This window comes from Rhincodon typus, chromosome 5 (assembly GCF_021869965.1).
Source record: "Rhincodon typus isolate 14 chromosome 5, sRhiTyp1.1, whole genome shotgun sequence".
Classification (NCBI taxonomy): domain Eukaryota; kingdom Metazoa; phylum Chordata; class Chondrichthyes; order Orectolobiformes; family Rhincodontidae; genus Rhincodon; species Rhincodon typus.
The window spans coordinates 117966570-117990939 of record NC_063336.1 but is presented as its reverse complement, the minus strand read 5'-3'; the positions used below and the strand labels follow the sequence as shown (position 1 = coordinate 117990939).

General features: G+C 39.4%; 1 protein-coding gene across 1 annotated transcript in view; it reads left to right on the top strand.

The window, feature by feature from the left end:
• The first annotated feature begins 6070 nt into the window (after positions 1–6070).
• dpysl5b (dihydropyrimidinase like 5b) overlaps positions 6071–24370 on the top strand; it is a 47293-nt gene continuing 28993 nt past the window's right edge. Inside the window, exons 1-2 of the mRNA XM_020512635.2 lie at positions 6071–6475; positions 18101–18259. Coding sequence (XP_020368224.1) covers positions 6215–6475; positions 18101–18259 — 420 coding nt within the window. The 5' untranslated portion in view covers positions 6071–6214. The remainder of the gene's footprint in view (positions 6476–18100; positions 18260–24370) is intronic.

The following is a 24370-nucleotide window of genomic DNA, read 5'->3' as shown; positions in this document are numbered from 1 at the left end:
CTTGTATTTCTTTTATACAGTCTCAATTGTCATAAAATTACAATTATTCCTCAAGATATATTTTCATTCAAAACTAAGCATTGCTTTAATTACTATACTGCAGAACAATTGTACATATTAAACAAATTTATGCATAAAATATTGCTTCCAGAACTTCAATTTCACAGTCAGACTTTTTTAAAAAATGAGCTTGATTCAAGGATTCCTATCCCCATTCCCAGCTCCCAAATCTTCAGGGCAAGGCAGGGCCAATAATGCATAATGAGACTTGCGTTAAAGCCCAGCCGTTCATTGTGCTATTGAAATTGCTGTGTACAAGGGAAAAATAAATACGTTTGTTTGACAACTCTTTCTCTTAGATCTATTTTGTCAGCCACACAATGGTTTATTTACAAAAGATAAACACGTCAAGTCATAGAGTCTTAGAGATATACCGCAAGGAATAGATGTAGGGGCAAATGTTGGCTTGGAGTGTATGTTGGCTTTGGGGTGCACAGGCTGGTAAGGAAGGTGGGTGAAGCACATTTTAATGGACAGGGCATGGCCAATGTATGGGAGTTTGAGGGATGAGGGTTAGAGGACATAAGGTAAATAAAACTAGTGGGACAAAGTTCCCGACCACTGAGGATAACCTTTTAACCAGCTTATCTCAGCTTTTGGCAACCCCCAGTGTCTATCTCCAAATCTTTCCCAGCTCTAGTTAGTAGCCAACTCCCACTATCCAACTCTAGGATAAAAATCCTGCTCTTAGCTTATTTTGCCTGCCAAGCTGAAATTATGAGTCCCTGCATTTCAACATATTTACAGCCGGTTTAGAATCAGTGTCATATAATCTCATCCAACTGTGATACCACTTGCCACAGAACAACATTCCTTCCATATAGATACAACTCAAACTTAATAATGCAATCAGGTTTGATCACATTAAACAGTAGGGATTACTGTTGCTTTTGTGTGAACATAGATTTGCTAATTGTTTGATTTAGAATAGACTAAGCCCTCTTCTATGAACGGCAAGTCAAGGTGAGTTCTCTCTCTTTGTGCATCAAAATAATCTAACAAAGGAGCATGCATCATCTAGGATACTACTTTTTTCAGTACCAAGGTTTAAGCCTTAGTATGAATGCAGAACGTTTTGGCATCAATTTTGAAGATCCACAAGTGAAAAGCAATTGATACTGCTTTGTTTTACATTATATTAGGCTTCTACAAAGCCATCTACTTAAATAGAAATGCAACGCCTCATCATATGACATTTCAGTCCCTTGAAATCTCTGTGCAATAGTCCACGATATTGCTAAACTTTGTGAACTATAACAACCACTTCCCACCTACATCAGTTTTCTTTCAGGGTTAAAGTAAGATTAAATTGGTATTGGTTTCAACAGTGAGAAGCAACCTGCCAAACCTTAAACTTGCTCACAACTTTCCCAGGCTGTAATTTCAAACCCCATGACCCATACCTGTCCAAAATATTTTGTGGTCTTTAAGACCTCACTTTTCAACATTTTAAAGTTGAGGAAACATAATTTCAATGCTTTAGCTATGTCATAAAAATGGTGCCAAAGTACCCTCATTTGTTGCAAACCTTCTTTAAACATTGTTACTTGTAATGCAGTTGGTCTGTTAGATATTAACCAATCTTGGCATAACATCTCAATTACACACTCCTAGTCAGGTGTCGAGAATACATCACCAACCCAATTCATAATTCCAGCATCTGCAGTTCCTACTATCTCTGATTCAATTTTAACCCCACTGCGAAGCCTCTTCTAAGGATGCCTAGCCTGAAGAAGTTACCCTCCTCCCTCCGGACAAACCTCAGGGGCTCCTCTATCCATCTTCTATCCACCTCCCCCTCTCTCCCTATTTATTTCAGAAACCCCTTCCCCTCCCCCATTTCTGATGAAGGGTCTAGGCCCGAAACGTCAGCCTTTCTGCTCCTATGATGCTGCTTGGCCTGCTGTGTTCATCCAGCTCTGCACCTTGTTGTCTCATAATTCCCATGACTGGAACATGAAATTTGTGCTTCCAATTTCTTTGGGTGGATGAAAGAAGTCCTTTTCACCTTCCACAATGGCAGGTCTAAGAGCATGAAACACTAGAGATAATGACGACTTTCTTTAATTTGAGTTTCTCAGTTACAAAATTATTTTCAAGTTGAAAGTGTCATTTGAAGACTTGCTGCTGGGCTTCTTCCAGGATTATGCACAGCACAAACTAGGAGGTATAAATGAGTGAATTAAGATAACTAATCTTAAAATTCCCCAATTCCTGTAGGGACTTTGCTCAGAAATTCCCACAACAAAATACTTGTGCTCTGGAGCAGAATTTATGAAAGCAATGGCAGCAATATAACTTACTGCCAAAATATGGTAGAGCAAATTAGCCAATGTTCCAAATATTAAAAATTTAAAAATTTCTAAAAGTATTTATTTATTTCTATCAAGCCCTGCAATTCTGAAAATGAATCCCAAATTCTATTGTTTGAATTTTGCCGTAGAATAATCATACTTTCATGCAAATCAGGTACCACACTCTTTGACAAAACAAAGAACTGTGAATGCTGAAAGTCTGAAACAAAAATAGGAAATTGCTGGAGAAACTCAATGGCTCTGGCAGCATCTGTGTCGAGAGAAGCAGAGTTAACATTTCAAGTCCAGTCAGTCTTCATCAGAATCATACACCTCTAATTTTTTCCTCCTTCACTCTTCCACTGTTATGTCACCTGTGCCAAGATAATTGCTAAATTACGAACGCTGAGATATTTGAATTCTGCATGTAAGTCTATGTGTGATTTTTCTCTATAGTTTTGAGGGATGCAACAGTGTAACTATACTTTGGGTCTATAGTAATCAGGTCAATTTAAGCTAAACTCAGCAATAAAAATTCTACTTTTAATCTAATTCCATTATTACAACAGGAACATTATTGCTGAACAAATAATACTTCAGAACTGATGAAGTAACATTTCTAAATTTTGCATTTTCCTTTGCATCTTACATGCCTCTAGCATTCGTGAAAATACCTCAAAACAATGATATTACAGCTAATTTTTGCTTTGCACTACAGTTCAGTAACCTTTGAAATAACCTTTTTACTAATTTTGTAATTCCGATTCTTACCATGTTTAGGGAATTCACCTGATGTTTTATGAAAACATTATTAAGTCTCCAAAGATCGTCAACCAGCATTCATGTCACTACTAGGGATCACAAAAAAAGAATAATTTAGTTTCCATCACCAAGTTTTAAAAATCTTTGATTCCCAAGATTATATTGATTGAAAGATTTTGCAGTATTTAATCTGACTGTAATGTATAACTTATGGAATTTAGCTTCATAAACACATTTGGATTCCGATATGCTTCACAACTACAATCAGAAGGGTTCAATCAATTCAAGGCTTTCTCCAAAATGGCGTTATGACTGTATGAGCCATACATTCATATAGATCTACAGAAAAGAAAAATGTCTTTTGGCCCATTGTGTCCATGCCAGTCAAAAATGACCACCTAACTAGTCCAATCTCATTTTTCAGCACTTGTATGCCTTGTATGCCTTGCCATATATTGTCTTGGCATATCTTGCTGAAATCCAAGTAGACTGCATCAAAAGTGTTGCCCTCATCTACACACCTGGTCACATCTTTGAAAAGTTGGTCAGACATGACCTTACCTTAACAAAGCCATTCCAATTAACCCCTGCCTCTCCAAATGCAGATTCATTCTGTTCCTCAGAATTGCTTCCAAGAGTTTCCCCACCACTGACATTAGATTGACTGGCCTATAGTTTCCAGGCTTATCTCTTTCTCCCTTTTTGAATAACAGAACCAAATTGGCTGTCCTCAAGTCCACTGGCACCTCTCCTGTGGCCAGACAGAAATTGATCATTTTTTCCTAGTGTTCCTGCTATTTCCTCCCTTTTCTCACGCATTAACCTGGGATACATTTCATCTCGACCTGGAGATTTAAATACTTTAAAGCCTGCCAGATCACTCAGAACCTCGTCTCTGTCTATGTTAATTTCTTTAATTATATCCCAGACCTTCTCCCTGATTTAGATAGCCATATCATCCCTCTCACTGGTGAATACTAACCCAAAGAATTCATTTAGAATCCTACCTACATCCTGTGGCTCCTTGTTGGAGTCCGTGTTCCACTTTGTGGGGGAGTGTGTGAAGCTGTCATTTGTGAGTGATACAAAATGCTGTCCGCCCACATTAGTAAGAACCTTTTTCTTTTATTTTCTCCCCAGGTTTATTGGAAACGTAGCCAATGGGTTCAGTCATAGCGACTGTTACCATTGCTATAGCTGCGATGCAACAAAGAGGAGAGAAATTGAAAAGGAGCAGAAGTGACAGCAGAAATCCCCATAAGATGCCAAACAGCTTCCACATGAAGAAGTTGCGACTGAAGATCTCCTCTGTTGCCCAGGGGATACAGGAGGCCCAAAGCTTTTATGCATCTGGCTTCTTCCAAGGAACCATGGGGGCCTGTGTGGACCCTCAATCCTCAGCCCACATAGGCATCAAGGCTTTTACTGATGCAACTTCTGCCAGATCATACTGTTTCTTCTTGTTTCTCCACAACAAGGTCAGTGTTGCAGTCCGAATGGTAGGTTTTGCCTCCATAGCTGGCTTCCCCTAGGTACAGGGCTTAATAACCTGAAAGGCTGTGCTTCAAAACACTGAGGCTCACGGAGTGTAACACCCCATGAAACTCACAATATTCACACTTAGCCAATTTCTGATAAAATTCAGCCCCCTGTATCTATGAACAGCCCTGTACATGATCTTGGAAAAAAGGGTTCCCACTTTTTTAAAAGGATAGGCAGACAGGCAATGTGCCTTTAAAGCATGATTCACAAATATGTCATTACAGTGCAAAAGTATACGTATAGCTTTCAATCATATTCAGTGCAATGGAGAAAAGTGCAGTATGTTCAGTAAGTTGTGGATCTGTAATATACAATAGCCTGATTAACACAGAGGCCATACTGTGTATAACTCTGTGATATTACAGCAATGTAAATAGATAGTGCTGTTAATAGACTTCAAATCATCTGTCTCAGTAACAACCTGATCTTTATGGTATACGTTATATGAACTCGGACCATATCATACTGGCAGTGGTATTTGACCCAAGAAACCATGTCAGGCATTCACCCCAGGGAGCAGAGAACACAGTTGACGAGTGGAAACGCTATTTGTTGCACCTCTCTTTTGTATGATCTGTGGCTTCATTAGACGTGCCCATCCAAAAAGGAACATTGTTGCTTGTTTTGTGTGAATGACACTGAAGCAACCGAGCGTATCTCGCTGGGTTGAACAGATGAGGCAGCAGTGACGAATTGACGATGGAAACTGGGACAGGAATCATATGAGGTTATGCAGTCCAAGATGAAACGATTGATGACACATTTCTGTATCTCCAAGACATTAATGTTTTGAGGCTCGATTCCGGTTTTTTAAATCTTTTTTTTCGAAATGACAGTCCACTTCAGTGACATCAAAAAGAGGAATAAGCATCGGTTTATTCGTGATAACCTGCGAGCAGGGTTTACATTTTAAAATGTCTGCCTGTGAGTACCTGTAAGCAGTAGCTGAAGTCAACAACTGAAAATCATCGGTTAGTGTACAACGTGGAGGAGTGGTGATACATTACATCGGAGAATATATTTCGCTTTAAAGTTGCATTAAACTATTGAGGGGAAAAATAAAACTTTTCCTGTTAGTTTTGCATTATTTCGTTGCTGATTTGTGCAATCATGCAAAGTAAATGTCAGCGTTATTGTAGCAGAGTGAGGATGGGTTTGTAACAATGCTGGGCGCTGCTGGACCTGATACCGGACTAGATTCCAGGACCACGCCAAAGGGACTCGAGGAGCACCGGGAGTTGGAGTCCGTTGGCTGGCAGCTCCTCCGTCCGCCAGAGGGCAGCGCTGGCGAGGCGGAGACTACAACTCCCAGGCTCCACCGCGCTGCGCTGTCCGCCGGTCTCCCCCACCTCCCTCTGATTGGCTGAGGGCTGACAATCGCGCGATCCAGGGGCTGGCACTTGCCAACGGTCGCGGGCGGCGAGAGGACGGACAGGCTCCGGGGCCGGTGGGGAGGGCTCGGTGAGAAAGACGGTGCGTACCCTGCCGCCGAATACTCACCGCCTGAGGGCAGTTTGTATTTACCGCGGGAGAGGGAAGAGATTTGCCGGAGAACAATGCACGCGAGCGCCAGCGCCCTGCGGACCCTCATCAAGGGGGGCCGGGTGGTCAACGACGACTGCACCCAGGAGGCCGACGTCTACATCGAGAACGGCGTCGTGCAGCTGGTCGGCCGGGAGCTCATGATCCCCGGCGGGGCCAAAGTCATCGACGCCACCGGCAAGCTGGTCATGCCGGGTGGCATCGACACCAGCACCCATTTCCAGGAGACCTTCATGAACGCCACCTCGGTGGATGACTACTACCACGGCACCAAGGTAAGGCCGCGAGGCCATTGTCTTCACAGCGCCCTGCTCCCAGCCACAGGGGCCGGACCCCGGGGGAATGGGGGATGGGGATGGGGTCCAGCAAACTCAGGGGGGTTCACAGGCACCGGCTCGGCCCTTCGGCGGCCGGCTGTCCGTTCGAAGCCACCAGTCCCTTTGTTGGCCGGATCCCGCGGTTGATTTCACCAGGGTCTGGGTGGAGCCGGCTCCAGTTCATCAGTCAGTGATGGTTGTGGGGGGTGGGGGGAGAAGAGGCAGCTGTGGGTGTGCAGAAAGCGAAGGGAGGCAGGTGGATTGAGGGATCAGCAACATGACTATGCTGAAGGGAGGTGTATGCAATGGGTAAGTGTGCACGGGGGTGAGAATGCCACGTATGTAATGCAGTAAGACTGGATGTGAACAATGTTTCTTTCCTCACGAAGACCGCTCCTCTGACACTGTTGATTTCGGATTGAAGTCTAAACCTGATTGGGAAAGATCACAGTTTGTAAAGCGCTGAACATAGGAAGGCAAAGCTGTATTCCGGAAAGGCTCGTTTATATTGGCATCCTATTAATATAACTGCAATCTTCTTACCTTTTGTGTGTTTGCATAACTTCAACTTGAACGATTTTTGCATCTATTATAAATTATGAGGAACCGTTTGTCAAGAGTCACATTACTTATGCGACTAGTTTTTGGTTTGGCAGTTGGGGAGCATTTTGTTTTTGTACTGCAAAGACATTCTTTTATCTCATGGACTCGTCATGACGATTCGTTTGCACCATCTGTTGATTTTTTAAAAGCCATCATTACTTTTAGATGGATGAAGTGAGATGGACATTTGTTATGCTCAGATCCGCATCTATGATTTCCTTATGAAGGATAAGATCATGACGAAGAGCATTATTTGTTGCACTTTATTTTAATCTGGGGCAGTTTCTTTTGGTTAGTAGTAAATGTTGGGATCTTTGAATCAGCGTATTGTTAGTAGAAATGAATTAAGAATTATCCATTTGAGTTTAATTTGCTTTGAAATAGTTTACAATGTTAGGAAAAACTTCAGATAATAACATGATTGTGATGACAACATTGAAACAAAAAATAAAGGCTAAGCATGTACAAGTATCTGTTTCATGTCCTATTTGGGAGATATTGTTTATCCAGTGTGTATATATAAGCTGTTATTTTGCATTTTTAAAATTTCTTTTTGTTAAAGTACAACTTGCACAAGTACACCAACAATTCAACTTTGATAAACTATCAGAACGCACACTTGTTAGGATTAGTACAGATTTTCATAGCAAATTGCAGAGCTGCATTGCTCTTCTTAAGCCCATCTGATAAAATACTCATAGTGTTTAAATTATTTATCACTCAACAATGGCAATTTAATTTGTGTGTCAAGCAGTCCTGATACTCAACTCTCAAACAGTCAGCATTAGATTGTAAGTTCAGGATTGTAAGTTGTTGCATCAAAATTGTGGGTAAGACATTCAGCTTCGGCTGGAAATTTGTAGCCCATACATACCTTGTCTAATTTACCTTCCCAGTGAAGTATGTAGCAGGGAAATTAGACGAGTATATAACAGCAGCCTTTACATTTCTGATCAGTATGCAACTGTTAATCTAGAGTATAAATGACCAAGGATATATTGTGTAGTTGTGGGTTGGTTTTCATATTGCTGATTAGGGAAAATGTTGATAGATTTGTGCAAGTTTTACCATATAAAGATGTATATTGATTCTGTTTATTTTTAATAATGATAATTAGAGAAAGCAGTGAAGAGTTCAACTGAAGGTGCTCTATCATGAGCTCAAAGTCATTTTGTATATGTTAATCATCAGCAATCCTAACAATGACTTTCAGAATTATTTCTGATGGTATGTAGCCCCTTCTATTTTCTAGTAATTGACAACTGACTGTGGTGTTATGGCAGGATATTATTATAGCAACATGGTTTGATCTCCACTTCTTCCCCCGTCCCAACTTATTTTTGCCTGAGGGTAAAGAATTCTCAACAAAACTATTTTCATGTTATCTAATGGAGGAAGCATACCAGTTCATTTTGTTGCAAAACATACATTCAGGTTCAGTATGAGCTGAGTATTGTGCCAATCTTAACTATTTTAGTGTTCTGACTTTTTAAAATTCATCTTGGCAACAAGTTTTATTTAGATAACCAAGGCTTGAGCTTTTACTTGTTAGAATAATCTAACAATTGTAAATTTGGGCTTTTCCAGTTCAGTTTTTTGTGCTTTAAGTGGTAAAGTACTTTAAAACAATTTAATCAAGCACATTTGTTTCAGATCTCTGTTTAGCCAGTCACTTGTTTATGTTGTTGAATGTCAGGATTGTTCATTGTTTTTTATGGTAGAGGGCAGAAACTGTAGGATGTACAGTTATTGAAATGCCAGAAATAGCACAATTCAGTTGTAATCTCATGTGTTCCCAAAAGAATGTTTTGCAACAAAATGATCTAGTATGCATTTGCTGATATGAGATGGATAAATATCAGCCAGCTGTTTTATTTTACCATGTTGTCACAGTTCGGTAGCTCGACCAGGATCTGTCTGCCAACGAGAGCATGAAATTCACCTAGCCAAATGCTACTTTTCAAAGTGGGTGTGATTGGGGAAGAATGTTTTACAACTCATTCCCTCATTTAATGGAACAGTATTGATTTGAGCACATTGGCATTAATATTATAGAACAACATTCATGAAAATGTCTTGTAGGCTACCCAAGCAAATCATAATATTTTTATGTCTGCTTTGAAACAGACTGCCAGAAGGTAAAATAAATGCTAAACAGGACTGCAGTGCCATCTTAATTGGATTATGATATCATCATGATGCACAGTTTACACTTGATCTTTTTTGAGTTTTTCCACTCCTTATAGCAATTTAGTGGAGCACAAATGTGCAAACTCTACTAAATTGCTGGTTTCTGTCAGTTTTGTCACTGAGGATTTCAGTAAAGATCGATAGTGGGCATAAGAAATTGTCAAGTTTATTCAGCTTATCAGAGCATTTATGTTATATGGGGAAGATTTTTGGGCTGTATAATGTTAGCATATATTCCTGATTTTCTTCTTACTCGTGGTAGTGACGGGAACAAGGTAAGGTCAATCAAGTGTATTGTACAACAGTAAATTGAACTGGATTAGGCACACTTTTCCCCTTGCCAAAGGTATTCATCTTCGGTTTTCACATAAGAATAGACAAGCACCATAATACCAGCTTTTTAAAATAAATTTGTGAATTGTTTGATGAATAGGAAATAGCCTTATTCAGGCATAGAAAATCAATAATTTTGTTAATGTATTTCTCATGTCTGTTTCTATACTGGCTGTAATCACAATAAACTTATTTCCCATCAGTCAATAACATTATATTTTATCTTTCAAGTACAATAGATTGATACAGAATTGTATTTTCACCTGAGATTCTGTTTGTGACATCTCCCTGATTCTGGAAAACTGTTTTCATTCCACTAGTGACATTGCTTATTTGCTGATAAACTGCTAGAGAAATTCTAACCTAAACATGGATGCTGGAAAGCTGAAACAAAAACAAACGTTGCTGGTAAAACTCAGAGCCAGACCGTCTGAAAAACAGAGTTAACATTTGAGGTCTGTATATCTCCATTTCTCTCAATACAGATGCTACCAGACCTCCTGAGTTTCTCCAACATGTCATATTTTTATTTTGGATTTCCAGCATCTGCAGTATTTTGCTTTTATTTGAATGTTACAAGTGCACTACCCTTTTGTATTAGTCGCACAGATGTCATAATGTTGTCGGTTGCCTTGGCCTAGACATCAAAGAAAATCTTTTAAGAGTGGAACGAGAATAAATATTATACTTATTTTGGCTTCCAGCTTAGAATTAAAACATTATATTTCTAACTGGGCACATTTACAGCAGTTAAGATCTAACCACCTTTATTTTGTTTTCCTTTGATCTGCTTCGCAGTCAGTATTGCTCCAAACTAATCACTGTGGAATGCAGGGATGAATAGATCTTGGATCTTTCCCTTCTTGTCAAGGCAGCTGAGATTGATATTGTTTTCTTTTAGTGAGAAGTCAGATGAGGACCTCACCCCATGCCTTTCTATTACATGCTGTGTCTGTACAAACCCAGAGTGAAAAGATATGGATTGGTTATTTGACGGTATTTCTTGACAGTGGCTGATTCCAATTAGGTAAATTGTTGGTATAATGAGGATGAGTTAAAAACGTGCTGTCAAAAAAAGGATTTGTCTGCGCTAGAGATTGCCATAATTACCACCACTCCCATCCCCTGCCTGGCTGCTAAGTTTACCAAGAGCAACAAGTTGATACTCCCGCTCTCTTCATTCACAGCAGATAAATAACTGATTTATAATGATCCTTATAATAGCAGAGATTTTAAAGGATTGCTTTTGCTATTTTGTTGCATATCTGCAGCTCCATTGTTTTATTTTACATGCTGTTTAAAAAATCGAAGCTATGGATGCAGGTGCTCCAATAATTACTTCAAGTTAAGTCTGAGGCATGTTGCACCAGTTAATTGTGCAGCGAAACATGTTGTCCCTGTAGTTTTTAGTTTACTGGGTAAAGCAAGTAGAAAATTTGGGGGAATTTGTCACTTTTCAGTAAAATGATTATGGACTGATAAACAATATCTCTGTAGAAATGTTGTTTGATGCTAGCAGAGAAGAAAAATTATTTGTAAGTAAATGAGAGAATGTTGCACTACTTTATCAGCTCTCTGGTTTTTCTTTTACAAATAACCTGTTTTCACTCATTATGACACAGCTTAGTGACCAGCACATTCTAAGGTGACACTTTAACCCAGACCTTTTGGCCCAGAGGTAGGAACACCGCCACTGCAGTAGAACACTCAAAGGTTTCAGGTTGTTTGTTAACCAACTGTCACTTTCTATTATGCTAATTAAGCAGCTGTCAGCTGTCTCCTATTGTGAGAGGAGGTAATACTTCAGCAAATGAAAAGGTTAACAACTAAATAAATGAAAGAATTTCACCTCCTTGGTTTTGTATAAGTTGATTTTTGTTTTGGTGAAGGTTAGTATTCTTAATTAAGATAGGTGTGTTATTTATCAATCTGATGTCCTAATACAGTGTAGTACATTTCAGCATATATTGTCTGGAAATGTGAAACAGTGCTTCAACTTTTGTTTTCAAGGAACCATAATGGTTAGCAGCATATCAATGATCCAGTTAATAGCTGTGACATTCTAAAGTATGTGTATTTTATTGCAGCTATCTCTGAAAGGTAGTGGTTTATAAAGCATTTTTGTCCTCGGCAAATCAGTGTCTGGTCATTTTCTGATGAAGGGTCTAGGCCCGAAACGTCAGCCTTTCTGCTCCTATGATGCTGCTTGGCCTGCTGTGTTCATCCAGCTCTGCACCTTGTTGTCTCGGATTCTCCAGCATCTGCAGTTCCTACTATCTCTGGTCATTAATCATTGTATGATTTTGAATTTGAATTTCTTTGGAAGTTACACAAGTTTCTACCTTCAGGAGGATAATGAAAAATATTGGTAGACTGGTTTGTTTATCAAAAAAATTTCTATTTGAAAATTAATTTTGATATATGGAATTCTATTATTGGTGAGTTTTAGTGAGCAAGTAAAACCAAAGATTTTGGGAACAGGTAGAGTGACAGTAGTAAAAATTAGGCAGAAAGTGCCAGAGTGGCATTGTGTGCAACTATATATAGATTTTTTTTGTGTGTTATACTAATGTTTGAATTTTTAAAAAATTAAAAAAAATTTTCACAGAATGAGGGTGTTGCTAACTAGGCAGCATTTATTGACCATCTCTAGTTGCCCAAAGGGCAGTTGAGGGTCAACCACATTACTGTGGGTCTGGAGTCACATGTAGGCCAGGTCAGGATGGCAGTTTCCTTCCCTAAAGGACACTAGTGAACTAGATGGGTTTTTCCCAAACAATCAACAGTGGATTCACAGTCATCATTGGACTTTTAATCCCAGATATTTACTGGATTCAAATTCTACCATCTGCCATGGCGGGATTTGAACCTGTGTTCTGAGAACATTATCTGGGTCTCTGGATTGACAGTCCAGCAATAATACCACGAGGCCATCGCCTCCCCTAATGTAAACCTGAGGCTAGAACTCTCATAAAATGAGCCCAGCTCTAATATATCAATTTTTAAAGAAAATGTATTTAATAGAACACAGAACATTACAGCGCAGTACAGGCCCTTTGGCCCTCGATGTTGCGCCGACCTGTGAAACCAATCTGAAGCCCATCTAACCTAAGCTATTCCATTATCATCCATATGTTTATCCAATGACCATTTAAATGCCCTTAAAGTTGGCGAGTCTACTACTTTTGCAGGCAGGGCATTCCACGCCCTTACTACTCTCTGAGTAAAGAACCTACCTCTGACATCTGTCCTATATCTATCACCCCTCAATTTAAAGCTATGTCCCCTCGTGCTAGCCATCACCATCCAAGGAAAAAGGCTCCCACTGTCCACCCTATCTAATCCTCTGATCATCTTGTATGTCCCTATCAAGTCACCTCTTAACCTTCTTCTCTCTAACGAAAACAGCCTCAAGACCCTCAGCCTTTCCTCATAAGACCTTCCCTCCATACCAGGCAACATCCTGGTAAATCTCCTCTGCACCCTTTCCAATGCTTCCACATCCTTCCTATAATGCGGTGACCAGAACTGTACGCAATACTCCAAGTGCGGCCGCACCAGAGTTTTGTACAGCTGCAACATGACCTCATGGCTCCGAAACTCAATCCCTCTACCAATAAAACCTAACACACCGTACGCCTTCTTAACAATGCTATCAACCTGGGTGGCAACTTTCAGTGATCTATGCACATGGACACCGAGATCTCTCTGCTCATCCACACTACCAAGAATCTTACCATTAGCCCAGTACTCTGTATTCCTGTTACTCCTTCCAAAGTGAATCACCTCACACTTTTACGCATTAAACTCCATTTGCCACCTCTCAGCCCACCTCTGCAGCTTATCTATGTCCCTCTGTAACCTGCAACATCCTTCCGCACTATCCACAACTCCACCAACTTTGGTGTCATCTGCAAATTTACTAACCCATCCTTCTATGCCCTCATCCAAGTCATTTATAAAAATGACAAACAGCAGTGGCCCCAAAACAGATCCTTGCGGTGCACCACGAGTAACTGAACTCCAGGATGAACATTTCCCATCAACCACCACCCTCTGTCTTCTTACAGCTAGCCAATTTCTGATCCAAACCGCTAAATCACCCTCAATCCCATGCCTCCGTATTTTCTGCAATAGCCTACCATGGGAAACCTTATCAAACGCTTTACTGAAATCCATATACACCACATCAACCGGTTTACCCTCATCCACCTGTTTGGTCACCTTCTCAAAGAACTCAATAAGGTTTGTGAGGCATGACCTACCCTTCACAAAACCGTGTTGACTATCCCTAATCAAATTATTCCTTTCTAGATGATTATAAATCCTATCTCTTATACTCCTTTCCAACACTTTACCCACAACCGAAGTAAGACTCACTGATCTGTAATTACCAGGGTTGTCTCTACTCCCCTTCTTGAACAAGAGGACAACATTTGCTAGTCTCCAGTCTTCTGGCACTATTCCTGAAGACAATGACGACATAAAGATCAAAGCCAAAGGCTCTGCAATCTCCTCTCTAGCTTCCCAGAGAATCCTAGGATAAATCCCATCCGGCCCAGGGGACTTATCTATTTTCACACCTATTAACTGAGGTGTAATTTCTAAGACCCATCTATGTATGACTTATACTAGGGATAAGACTTCTGAACATGAGTCATCTTAGACTCAAAGTGTTAACTGTTTCTCTCTTCACAAACATTGCAAGACCTGCTGAGCTTTTGTATTTTCATTTCAGATCTCTTACATCTGCAGTACTCAGATTATATAGAAATAAGAATTAACAGGAAGTATAATCACACGTAAAGACTAATGGAACATGTAGACTTGTGGAATGGATGGGTAGAAAAGGGATTCAGTCACAGTGTGGTTCTGAGAGATTCAGACCTGAGAGAGTCTACCAGCTTGTGCTTGAATTTAGAGTTTAAAATGTTTAACTTTTTACCATATTTTCAGGAGATGACGTGGGGCGTCATCCAATAAACTGTTTCTAGGACTGGCTTGAAGAGAACCGAAATGTGCAGGGCATAAGTGTTACACAAGATCCAGTAAATATAGTGAAGTATTTGCACAATTAGACAGATATAAGTTCTAGTTTATAGGAAACGCGGGTTTTGTTAACAGGAAATGCAGCACATAGCTGCAGGAAGAAACGGCTCACTGAGTAACTGACAAGGTGCGTATATTTCATTCACATCGATAGTTGAGTTAGTTGCGCGATAATGAGAGAAATAACACTTGTTGGATTTTGCTGATTCGTAAACCCTCTAAAGATGGAGGACGGGACCTTATTCAGGGATTTCCACCCTATTCTGTTTTCGGCAATTATGCCTGAGGCGGGATTAGAATGCGGGCAGCCGGTCTGCATGCAGTACTCCGGCCCTTGAGGCCCCGTTTCGGGCAATTTATATTATATAAGCAAATGCCCATTCCTAGTTGGCGCCTAATTTTTTTTTGGAAAGATTTAATATCAGTAGGAGCTGTGAAGTCGTTCGCATGACTGCTTTGGTTCTTGTTTTAAAAGCAGGCCTAATTCTGGATTTTGTTAAAAGACTAATAAAGCTCAGGGAGCTGTCCGATAAATGGTGCTGAATGTTTTGCCGATTGACGGGTGGCAGACGTTGTAAACGACTCTCGCCCGATGAGATGATGGGATTTTACAAATTGAAGTGAAAGACATTGTGCACGGCATCCAATCTGAGCTGTAATTCCATATTATTTTCCAGAGTTGGTGTTTACTTCAACTGCAATAACACTAACCAGTGAACAAAACTTCAGCTCTGATGAAGAGTCATATAGACTCAACATTAGCTTGCTCTTTCTCCATGGATGCTGCCTGACCCACTGAGTTCCAGCATTTGTTGTTTTTGGTACAGATTCCAGCATATGCAGTAATTTGCTGCAGCTAAACTTTTTATTGCTTTATTTTTGTCCCCATAATCTTTTCATTAGCATTTTTGTGAACAGTTTTAAAGAAATAATAATATACTAATCTATGACAAAATTGAAGCAGTTAAATTCTAACACCCAATGGCTAATGGCTACAAATACAGAGTACACTAAAGTCTGATCAAACTAAAATAATAACAGTGCAGCATCTTAATCATTAATGAAGGCTATTTAAACTTTTTTTAAGGAGAATTGAAAATTATCAGGAAATTGACATGTTAATCATTTCAGTTATTGTATACATTATTGTGCAACATTTTGGTCCATCCTTAAATGAAAAGCAAAAAAAAATACATTATGATCTGGTTTGAGGACTATAGGTCATAAATACCTTATTCGGTGCATTTTTTAAAAATTAACAAACACGTTAGGCTTTTTTAACTTCAAAAGTTGAAAAGGAAACCTTACATTTTCAGAGCACCATAAATAACTGTATTATGGCAGCAACTAAGATACCTTAAATTCAGTGACTGGTCTTGAATAGTTTAAAAACTGCTCTGTATCAGTCAAGTTCCACAGTTCATTCAAATAAACACCCAGTTCTTCTGTTGTTTGGTATTGGTTCAGTGAGGAATGTTGGGTAGGGCCCAAAGGGAAATATGGTGTGAAGAGTAGCATCATGCTGAAGGGGCCTTTGGCGACTGTCAACCTATGTACGTATATAAGCTGCTTTGAGCATTTCAGTATGTTTGACAGAACAACAAATATTCATTAATTGTGCAGTTTATCTTGGTACAAATTAAGCTTTTATATGAAGTCCAACAGGAAAACTGTCTTGATAATACAAATCTTAATTTGAAATGTGTGTTGTTGTCTAATACTTTCCAGTTTTACAGCGATGTTTGTTGCAAATCCGTTTAATTTATTGACAAATTCTAATCTGTTTTATTTATTTATGAATCCAAAGATGTCAGCATCTCATATTTACTGTTTAAAAATCTTCGAATCTGTCATCTGGGTATAGAGGTTTTTTTCTTGTTTATCTTAATTTCTGTTACTAATAAACTTATTTTTATTACTAAAACAAAGATTATAGCATTTTGTCCTTCTTTTGTAGAATATCACTTCAGTAGCTAACATTAAAAAACTTTAAAAATCCAGAAGAACTGAGGATGCTGTAAATCAGACAAAAATACAAACTGCTGGAAAAGCTCAGCAGGTCGGGCAGCATAAAAATAAATCTATCCAGCCAGTTTCCTGTCTGGGATCTGACTTGTTCACTACTAACATTAATATAGCATTAGCCCATTACAACTGGGGCCACTAGATCATGATACACATAAAGAGCCAATTTGCCTAAGACATCCAAGATGGCACATAACCATTTAAATTTGTAAAATTGCAAGAAAATCAGTTGATGTAATGTTTGTAGATAATAGATAGTCAGTAAAAATATATTTTAAAGGGACATTTTAAATAATTTAGCTCCTGCCTCAAAATTAAAAATGTTGGCTTTTATTCTAGTTCTTTGAATAACCCTTACAATTACTGCTGTTTATTAATACAGCAATGTTATCGATTTTTCTGCAAAATAACTACTTCTATAAGCAAAAAATTAATAATGATTTCAATTTAATTGATTCCTTGACAGATGAATTTCTGAGAGTTTCAAAAGTTATAAACTTGAATAATTCATGAAATTTGCATAGATTTGTATTTCCATCTAGTTTGTTTGTTTATGTAAGTCATTTTGAAATAGTTTATAGGTCACATCAGAAAAAATAGCGGTAGACAATATCAATGAAAGGATATAATATTACACATAATGCAAGAGCACAGACACATTTGGGGTTGATTTGCAGGTGACTGGAAGCTCTCAGCATAAATAATGAGACTATTAGGGGATATGGAATCATGGCCTTTACAAATACAGGTTTAATAGTACCAAAACAAGGAGGTTTGTTTTTAACCAAATTGTCAAAAGACATCATTACACACCTCTAGAACGGTTGTGACTTGCACCCATGCTTCCTAACTTGGAGGTTATGCTATACTGGTTAATGTTTGTTTAGTGAAAAACACAGACTAATACTTACTTTCTAATGTAATATTTTGTTTCAAAGCTGCCAAATATTGATATACTTGTTCTTCTTCCAAAGCACAGCGAAAATGTTATATTATAGTTGCTCACTTTGAATTACTGGATAATTTAACTTTTTTGTTAAAACAAAATCTTTAATAAAGAGCATGTATCAGTGTTTGGCAGTAATGTTGCCCATCATGCCCAATCCTCCTCCTTTTCATAATTCAACAAGGAGATCATGAGCAAAGTAAATTCTTCAAGACTTATCTGAAAGATTATAAACAAACAATAGTGGAAAACTAAATCTTCAGGTGTCTGTATTAATAACTATTAGAGTTTATTGTTATTAAATATATGGATTTGTTCTTGATACTGGGCATTTTATTTTCATATTTAAAATGTCAATCTTAAATACATTTTGTATATTGGTTTTATTTTCCTAAATAAGTGCTGCGTAATATTAACTTTATCTTTTTCTTCCATAGGCAGCTCTGGTTGGAGGAACAACAACGATAATTGGCTATGCATTACCAGATAAAGAGAATTCCCTTCTGGAAGCTTTTAAAAAGTGCAGAGATCTAGCAGATCCTAAGGTCTGCTGTGACTACTGCCTTCATGTTGGTGTAACTTGGTGGGGGCCGCAGGTAGGGATGTATTTCAGTCTGTACAATTATCAGATACATTTTTGTACCTGTTGTTTGTTAGGCTTTTTCAATTTGGGAAACAAAACTGCTGCTGAAGGTGCATAACAGAGCTCGGGATCGGAATAAAAAGGCAGACTTCTTTCAAGAAAGAAATAAGAATAAGTGACAATAAAATTAATAAGGAATATTAACCAGTTCTGGGGTACAGCTGCTATAGGAAGGATAAAAGGGGAGGCAAAAAAGGAGGGGAAGTGGTGTTTTTGATTAGGGAAGACTTCACAGCTGTACTTAGCAAGGATATTCCTGGGGGAAACATCCAATGAAGCTGTATGGGTGGCACAGGAAATAAGAAGGGGGTACTATAGGCACCCCAATAGTCAGTGGGAAATTGAGGAGGAAATATGTAGGGAGGTGGCTGATAGCTGTACTGATAATAGGATTGTAATAGTAGAGGATTTTAACTTCCCAAAAATATATTGGGACTGCCATAGTGTTAAATGCTTGGATGGGGAGGAATTTGTTAAGTGCGTTCAAGAAAATACTCTCAATCAATTTGTAGATATCCCTACAAGAGAAGGGGCAACACTCGACTTCCTCTTGGAAAATAAGGCAGGGCAAATGACTGAGGTGTTCTGGGAGAGTACTTTGGGACCAGTGACCATAATTCTGTTAGTTTTTAAATAGGTAGAAAAAGGATAGGCCTGGTCAACAACTTAAAGGAATGAAAAGCTTAACATATGAGGAACGATTGAGGACCCTGGTTCTATACTGAATGGAATTTAGAAGGATGAGGGGAGATCTAATTGAAACTTGCAGAATATTTAATGGCCTGGACAGAGTGGACATTGAGAAGTGGTTTCCATTAACAGGCCAGACTAGGACCGAAGGGGACAGCCTCAGAGTAAAGGAAAGACCCTTTAGAACGGAGATGAGGAGAACTGTCTTCAGCCACAGTGGTGAATCTGTGGAATTTATTGCCACAGAAGGCTGTGGAGGTCAGGTCATTGAGTATATTTAAGACAGAGATAGATTCTTGATTGTTAAGGAGATCAAAGGTTACAGGGAGAAAGCTGGAGAATGGGGTTGAGAAACTTATCAGCCATGATTGAATGACAGAGGAGACTGAATGGGCTGAGTGGCCTAATTTCTGCTCCTATATCTTATGGTCTTAAAGTTATAAATTGGGGCAAGGCCAATTTTGACGGTATTAGTTGATTGGGAGAGGCTATTCACAGGTAAAGGGACATCTGGCAAGTGGGAGGCTTTCAACAGCGAGATAATGAGAAATCAGGTACAGCATGTTCCTGTTAGTATGAAGGGCAAGGCTTGCAGGATTAGGGAACACTGGATGACTAAAGATATTGAGGCTCTGGTCAAGACAAAGAAGGAGGCGTATATTAGGTTTAGACAGGTGGAATCATATGAATCCCTTGAGGAGTATAGAGGGTGTAGGAGTACACTTAAGAGGGAAGTCAGAAGGGCAAACTGGGGATGTGAGATAGTTGTGACAGATAAGGTTAAGCAGAATCCAAAGAGATTCTACGGGTATATTAAGGGTAAAAGAGTAACTAAGGAGAGAATAGGGCAGCTTAAAGATCAACAAGGCCGTCAATGTGTGGAGCCACAGGAGATGGATTAGATCCTAAGCAAATATTTTGCATCAGTATTTACTGTCAAGAAGCCAGGGAATTTGGGGAAACTCTTGAAAAGTGTCTACATTGCAGAAGAGGAGGTGCTGAAGATCTTAAAACACATAAAGGTGGATGAATCCCTGGGACCTGATCAAGTGTATTCCAGGACCTTTTAGGAAGCTAGGGAAGAAATTCGAGGGCCCATAGCAGCGAAATTTGTTTCATCGACAGCCACAGGTGAGGTGCCAGAAGACTGGAGGGTGGCTAATGTCGTACATTTTTTTAAGAAAGCTTGCAAGAAAAAGCCAGGAAACTACAGATAGGTGTGCCTGACGTCAGTGGTGGGTAAGTTGTTGGAGGGGATTCTCAGACACAGATCTAGATGCATTTCGTAAAGCAAGGATTGATTAAGGATAGTCAGCATAGTTTTGTGCATGGGAAATCGTGTCTCAAAACTTGATTGAGTTTTCTGAAGAGGTAACTAAGAAGATAGATGAAGGCACAGTGGTAGACATTGTCTGCATGGACTTTAGCAAAGCCTTCGACAAGGTTCCGCATGGTAGACTGGTTAGTAAGGTTACATCACATGGGATCCAGGGAGAGTTAGCCAATTGGCTTGATGACGGTAGGAGACAGGGGATGCTGGCAGAGAGTTTTGTTCAGATTGGAGGCCTGGTGACCAGTGGTGTGCCACAAGGATCATCGCTGGGTCTACTGTTGTTTGTCATTTATATAAACGATTTGGATGAGAATATAGGAGGCATGGTTAGTAAGTTTGTGGATGGACACCAAAGTTTGTGGTATAGTGGACATTGAAGAAGGTTATCTAAGAGTACACCGGGATCTTGATCAACTGGGCCAGTGAGCTGAGGAATAGCAGATGAAGTTTAATTTGGATAAATGCGCGATGTTGCATTTTGGTAATACAAACCAGGGTAGGACTTGCATAGTTGCATGGTAGGGCCCTGGAGAGTGTTGTCAAACAGAGACATCTAGAGGTGCAGGTACATAGCTTCTTGAAGGTCGCATTACAGGGATCTAGGGTGGTGAATTTGATGTTTGGCGTGCTTGCCTTCATTGGTCAGAACATTGAGTACAGGAGTTGGACGTTATGTTACAGCTGTACAAGATATTGATAAGGCCCCATTTGGAGTACTGCATACAATTCTGGTCGCCCTGCTATAGGAAGGATGTTATTAACCTGGAAAGTGTGTAAAAAAGGTTTACAAGGATGTTATCGAGACTGGTGGGTTTGAGTTATAAGGAGAGACTGGGACTATTTTCTGTGAAGCATGGGAGGCTGAGGGGTGACCTTACAGAGATTTATAAAATAATGAGCGGCAAAGATAAGGTGAATAGCCAAAGTCTTTTCCCCTAAGTAGGGCTGTCCAAAACTAGAGGCCATATATTTAAGGTGAGAGGAAAAAGATCTAAAAGGGACCTGAAGGGCAACTTGTTCACACAGGGAGTGGTGCATGTTTGGAATGAATGGCCAGAGAAAGTGGGCCATTCAGCCCATTGAGACTGCCTTGCTGTTCAGTGAGATCATGCCTGATTTGATAATCCTCAAATCATTTTTCTGCCTTTTCTCTATAACCCTTGATTCCCTTACTGATTAAAAATCTGCTTATCTCAGTCTTGAATATAATTGATGATCCAGCCTCTGCAGCCCTCTGGGATAAAAAATGTCAACATAATCTGTACCCTCTGAGATGAAATTCCTTCTCATCTCAGTCTTAAATGTGTGGCCATTTACTCTGAAATCATGGCTTCTGGCCGTGCTAGGAAAGTTGTTCAGTTGTGTGTGATTAAAAAATATAGATCAGACACTTGCAGGTCTGTGGTGCAGTGTTAGTGTCCCTACCTTTGAGCCACAAGGCCTGAATTCAAGTCCCAACTGCTGCAGAAGTGCATAATAACATCCCTGAATAAGCTGATTAGGAAATAATAAAGTGGACCCAGACCAAAACAAAAATCCCATCAAAAACATGTAAAGCAGACCCCCACGCCCCAGTATCATTAGAGAAGGAGCACGCGGTGTCCATCAATACTTTTGATGCCTTTAGAGAGAGGTGGGCATCATGGAGGATACAGTGCTTATTTCCCCCTCTTAACTCCATTTTGATTTAGTCACTTCCTGCCCTCCCTTGCTTTGATCAATCATTTTCCCCAGAATGGGCGTTGCATGTAAATTTATAATTGACTACTCAAATGATTCATGGTTAATTGTTTAAAAACAAAAAAAAAGTTGGTGATTTGGTGGTGGGAAAACCATTTGGTTACGTGTGATTAGACTGCAGGCTATAGGGAAAAAAATAAAGTAGATCCCCAGTCCCAATCTGGTGCAGTGGTAGCGTTACTATCACTGGGCCAGGAGACATGGGTTCAAGTCCTACCTGTTCCAGAGTGTGTAATAATGCCTCTGGGCAGATTGATTAGAAATATCTATAAGCAGACCCAGATGAGGGCTCTTGTGGCACAGTGGTAGTGTCCCTACCTGTGGACCAGAAGACCTGGGTTCAAGTCCCTCCAGTGCCCTAGGTGTGTAATAACATTGGTTGGTTAGGGATGGAAGAAAAGCAGACCCAGGAATGGTTCTGCAGAACTGTCTGTCCTCCAGCTAGGACTAGCCTATGTAAACCACAATTAGTGGCTCTATTTTGGTGTTCAATAATAAATGATGTTCCTTTCCAGTTGGATGTCCTGAATTATTACAATCATATTGCGTGTTTCTAAATACATCCTTTATAATGGACTCTAACTTTTCCTAATAACATATGTTAAGCTAACTGGCCTATGATTACCTGTTCCTGCCTGCCTTTCTTTTTTTAAATAAGTGTTACATGGGCAATTTTCCAATTCTCTGGGCTTTTCTGGAACCAAAGGATTCTTGGAAGATTACAACCAGTGCATTCACTATCTGTAGTTCCTACTTTTAATATCCGAGATCCAGACCATCAGGTCCAAGGGACTTCTTAGTTGTAGCCCATTAGTTCCTTTAACATTTTTACTCTAGAGATTGTTACTGTATTTATTTCCTCTCCTCCTTTTGACCCTTGATTAATAGCATTCCAAAATTATTAGTGTATTCTACAGTGAAGAGTGACACATAGTAATGATTCAACCTGTAGGCCATTTCCTGGTTCCCCATTATTATTTCCCTCCCCTTGCTCTCTAAGGGGCCTGTGTTAACTTTGATGTCTCTCTTCCTTTTTATATATTTAAAGAAGCGTTTGCTTTCCATCTTGATATTACTTGCGCCTATCTCAGTTTATTTTCTCCCTTTTTTTTGGTTTTTTTTTTGGTTCTTAAGACTTTCCCAATCCTTAGCTTATGACTAATACTTGCTACATTGTGTTTCTTCTTTCAATTTGATGCAATCCTTAACATCCTTGGTTAACCATGGTTGGCTTATCCCCAGCCTAAAATAATTCTTTAGGATATATCTGTACTGAGAGCCTTGGACTATTTTCTTTAAAAGTATCAGTCATTTTCCCCATTTATTTTTGCAGCTGATCTCCTTTCCCAGTCTATTCCAGATAGCTCTGCCCTCATTCTTTTGTAATTATCTGTCTCAAGTCGGTTTATGAATTGTTCTGTGTGGCTACCTCTGCCAAACTGACTATCCTAACCTACATGAAGATTGAAATCACCCATGATTGAAATATTGTCTTTTTTATGTGTCCTTATTATCTTCTAATAATGTTCAAGTCATTTCAAGGTTGAGAGAAATAGGTATGATATACAAGAAGATCATTTATTTATAAAAATAGATTTTATTTATGAATAGTGTGATCAAAATTGAAATATTGTCTACTTTGATTTATTTTAAAATCTTATTTTGATCCTACTGTTAATATGATGCCTCTAACTTCTAACGCAGTTACAGTTTCAGCTCTTTTGTTTTGAGAACTAAACCGTTTGGTATAGAGTTGTAGGGGAAATTGGGTGGAAAACAGAAAATTCTGGAAATGCCTGCAGGTTAGACAGCATCTGTGGAAAAAGAGACAAAGTTAACCTTTTAGAATGATGACCTGTCACTGCACCAAGAATTCCTTGCGGGGTGCTGCAGGGGAACAGTCCTTTAGAATGCTGAAAGCACAGGGGAAGATGTTTGGTGGTGGTCTCATTCTGGAGATAATGAAAATGTTGAAGGATTGAATATGGAAGCTGGTGTGGGAATTGACAAGAAGAATCTGGAAAGAAGGGAAGACAGCAGATATATGGGAATTAGGTCAGACATGGTGAGGGCCATGCAAACAATGTTTGGAGGAGAATTCTCAGTTGAGAAAAAGGCACATTGGCCTACTGATATGGAAGATGGCTTCATCAGAACTAATTTGACTGAAGTGAAAAAAATCAGAATTGTTGTATGGTGCGAGGAACATCCTACTCCAAGCTCCTTTCCAAGATCTTCAAAAAAGAACTACATTAGTATTTCATCTTATTTTTGATGAACCCGTGTCAGTTTTTACTTTGC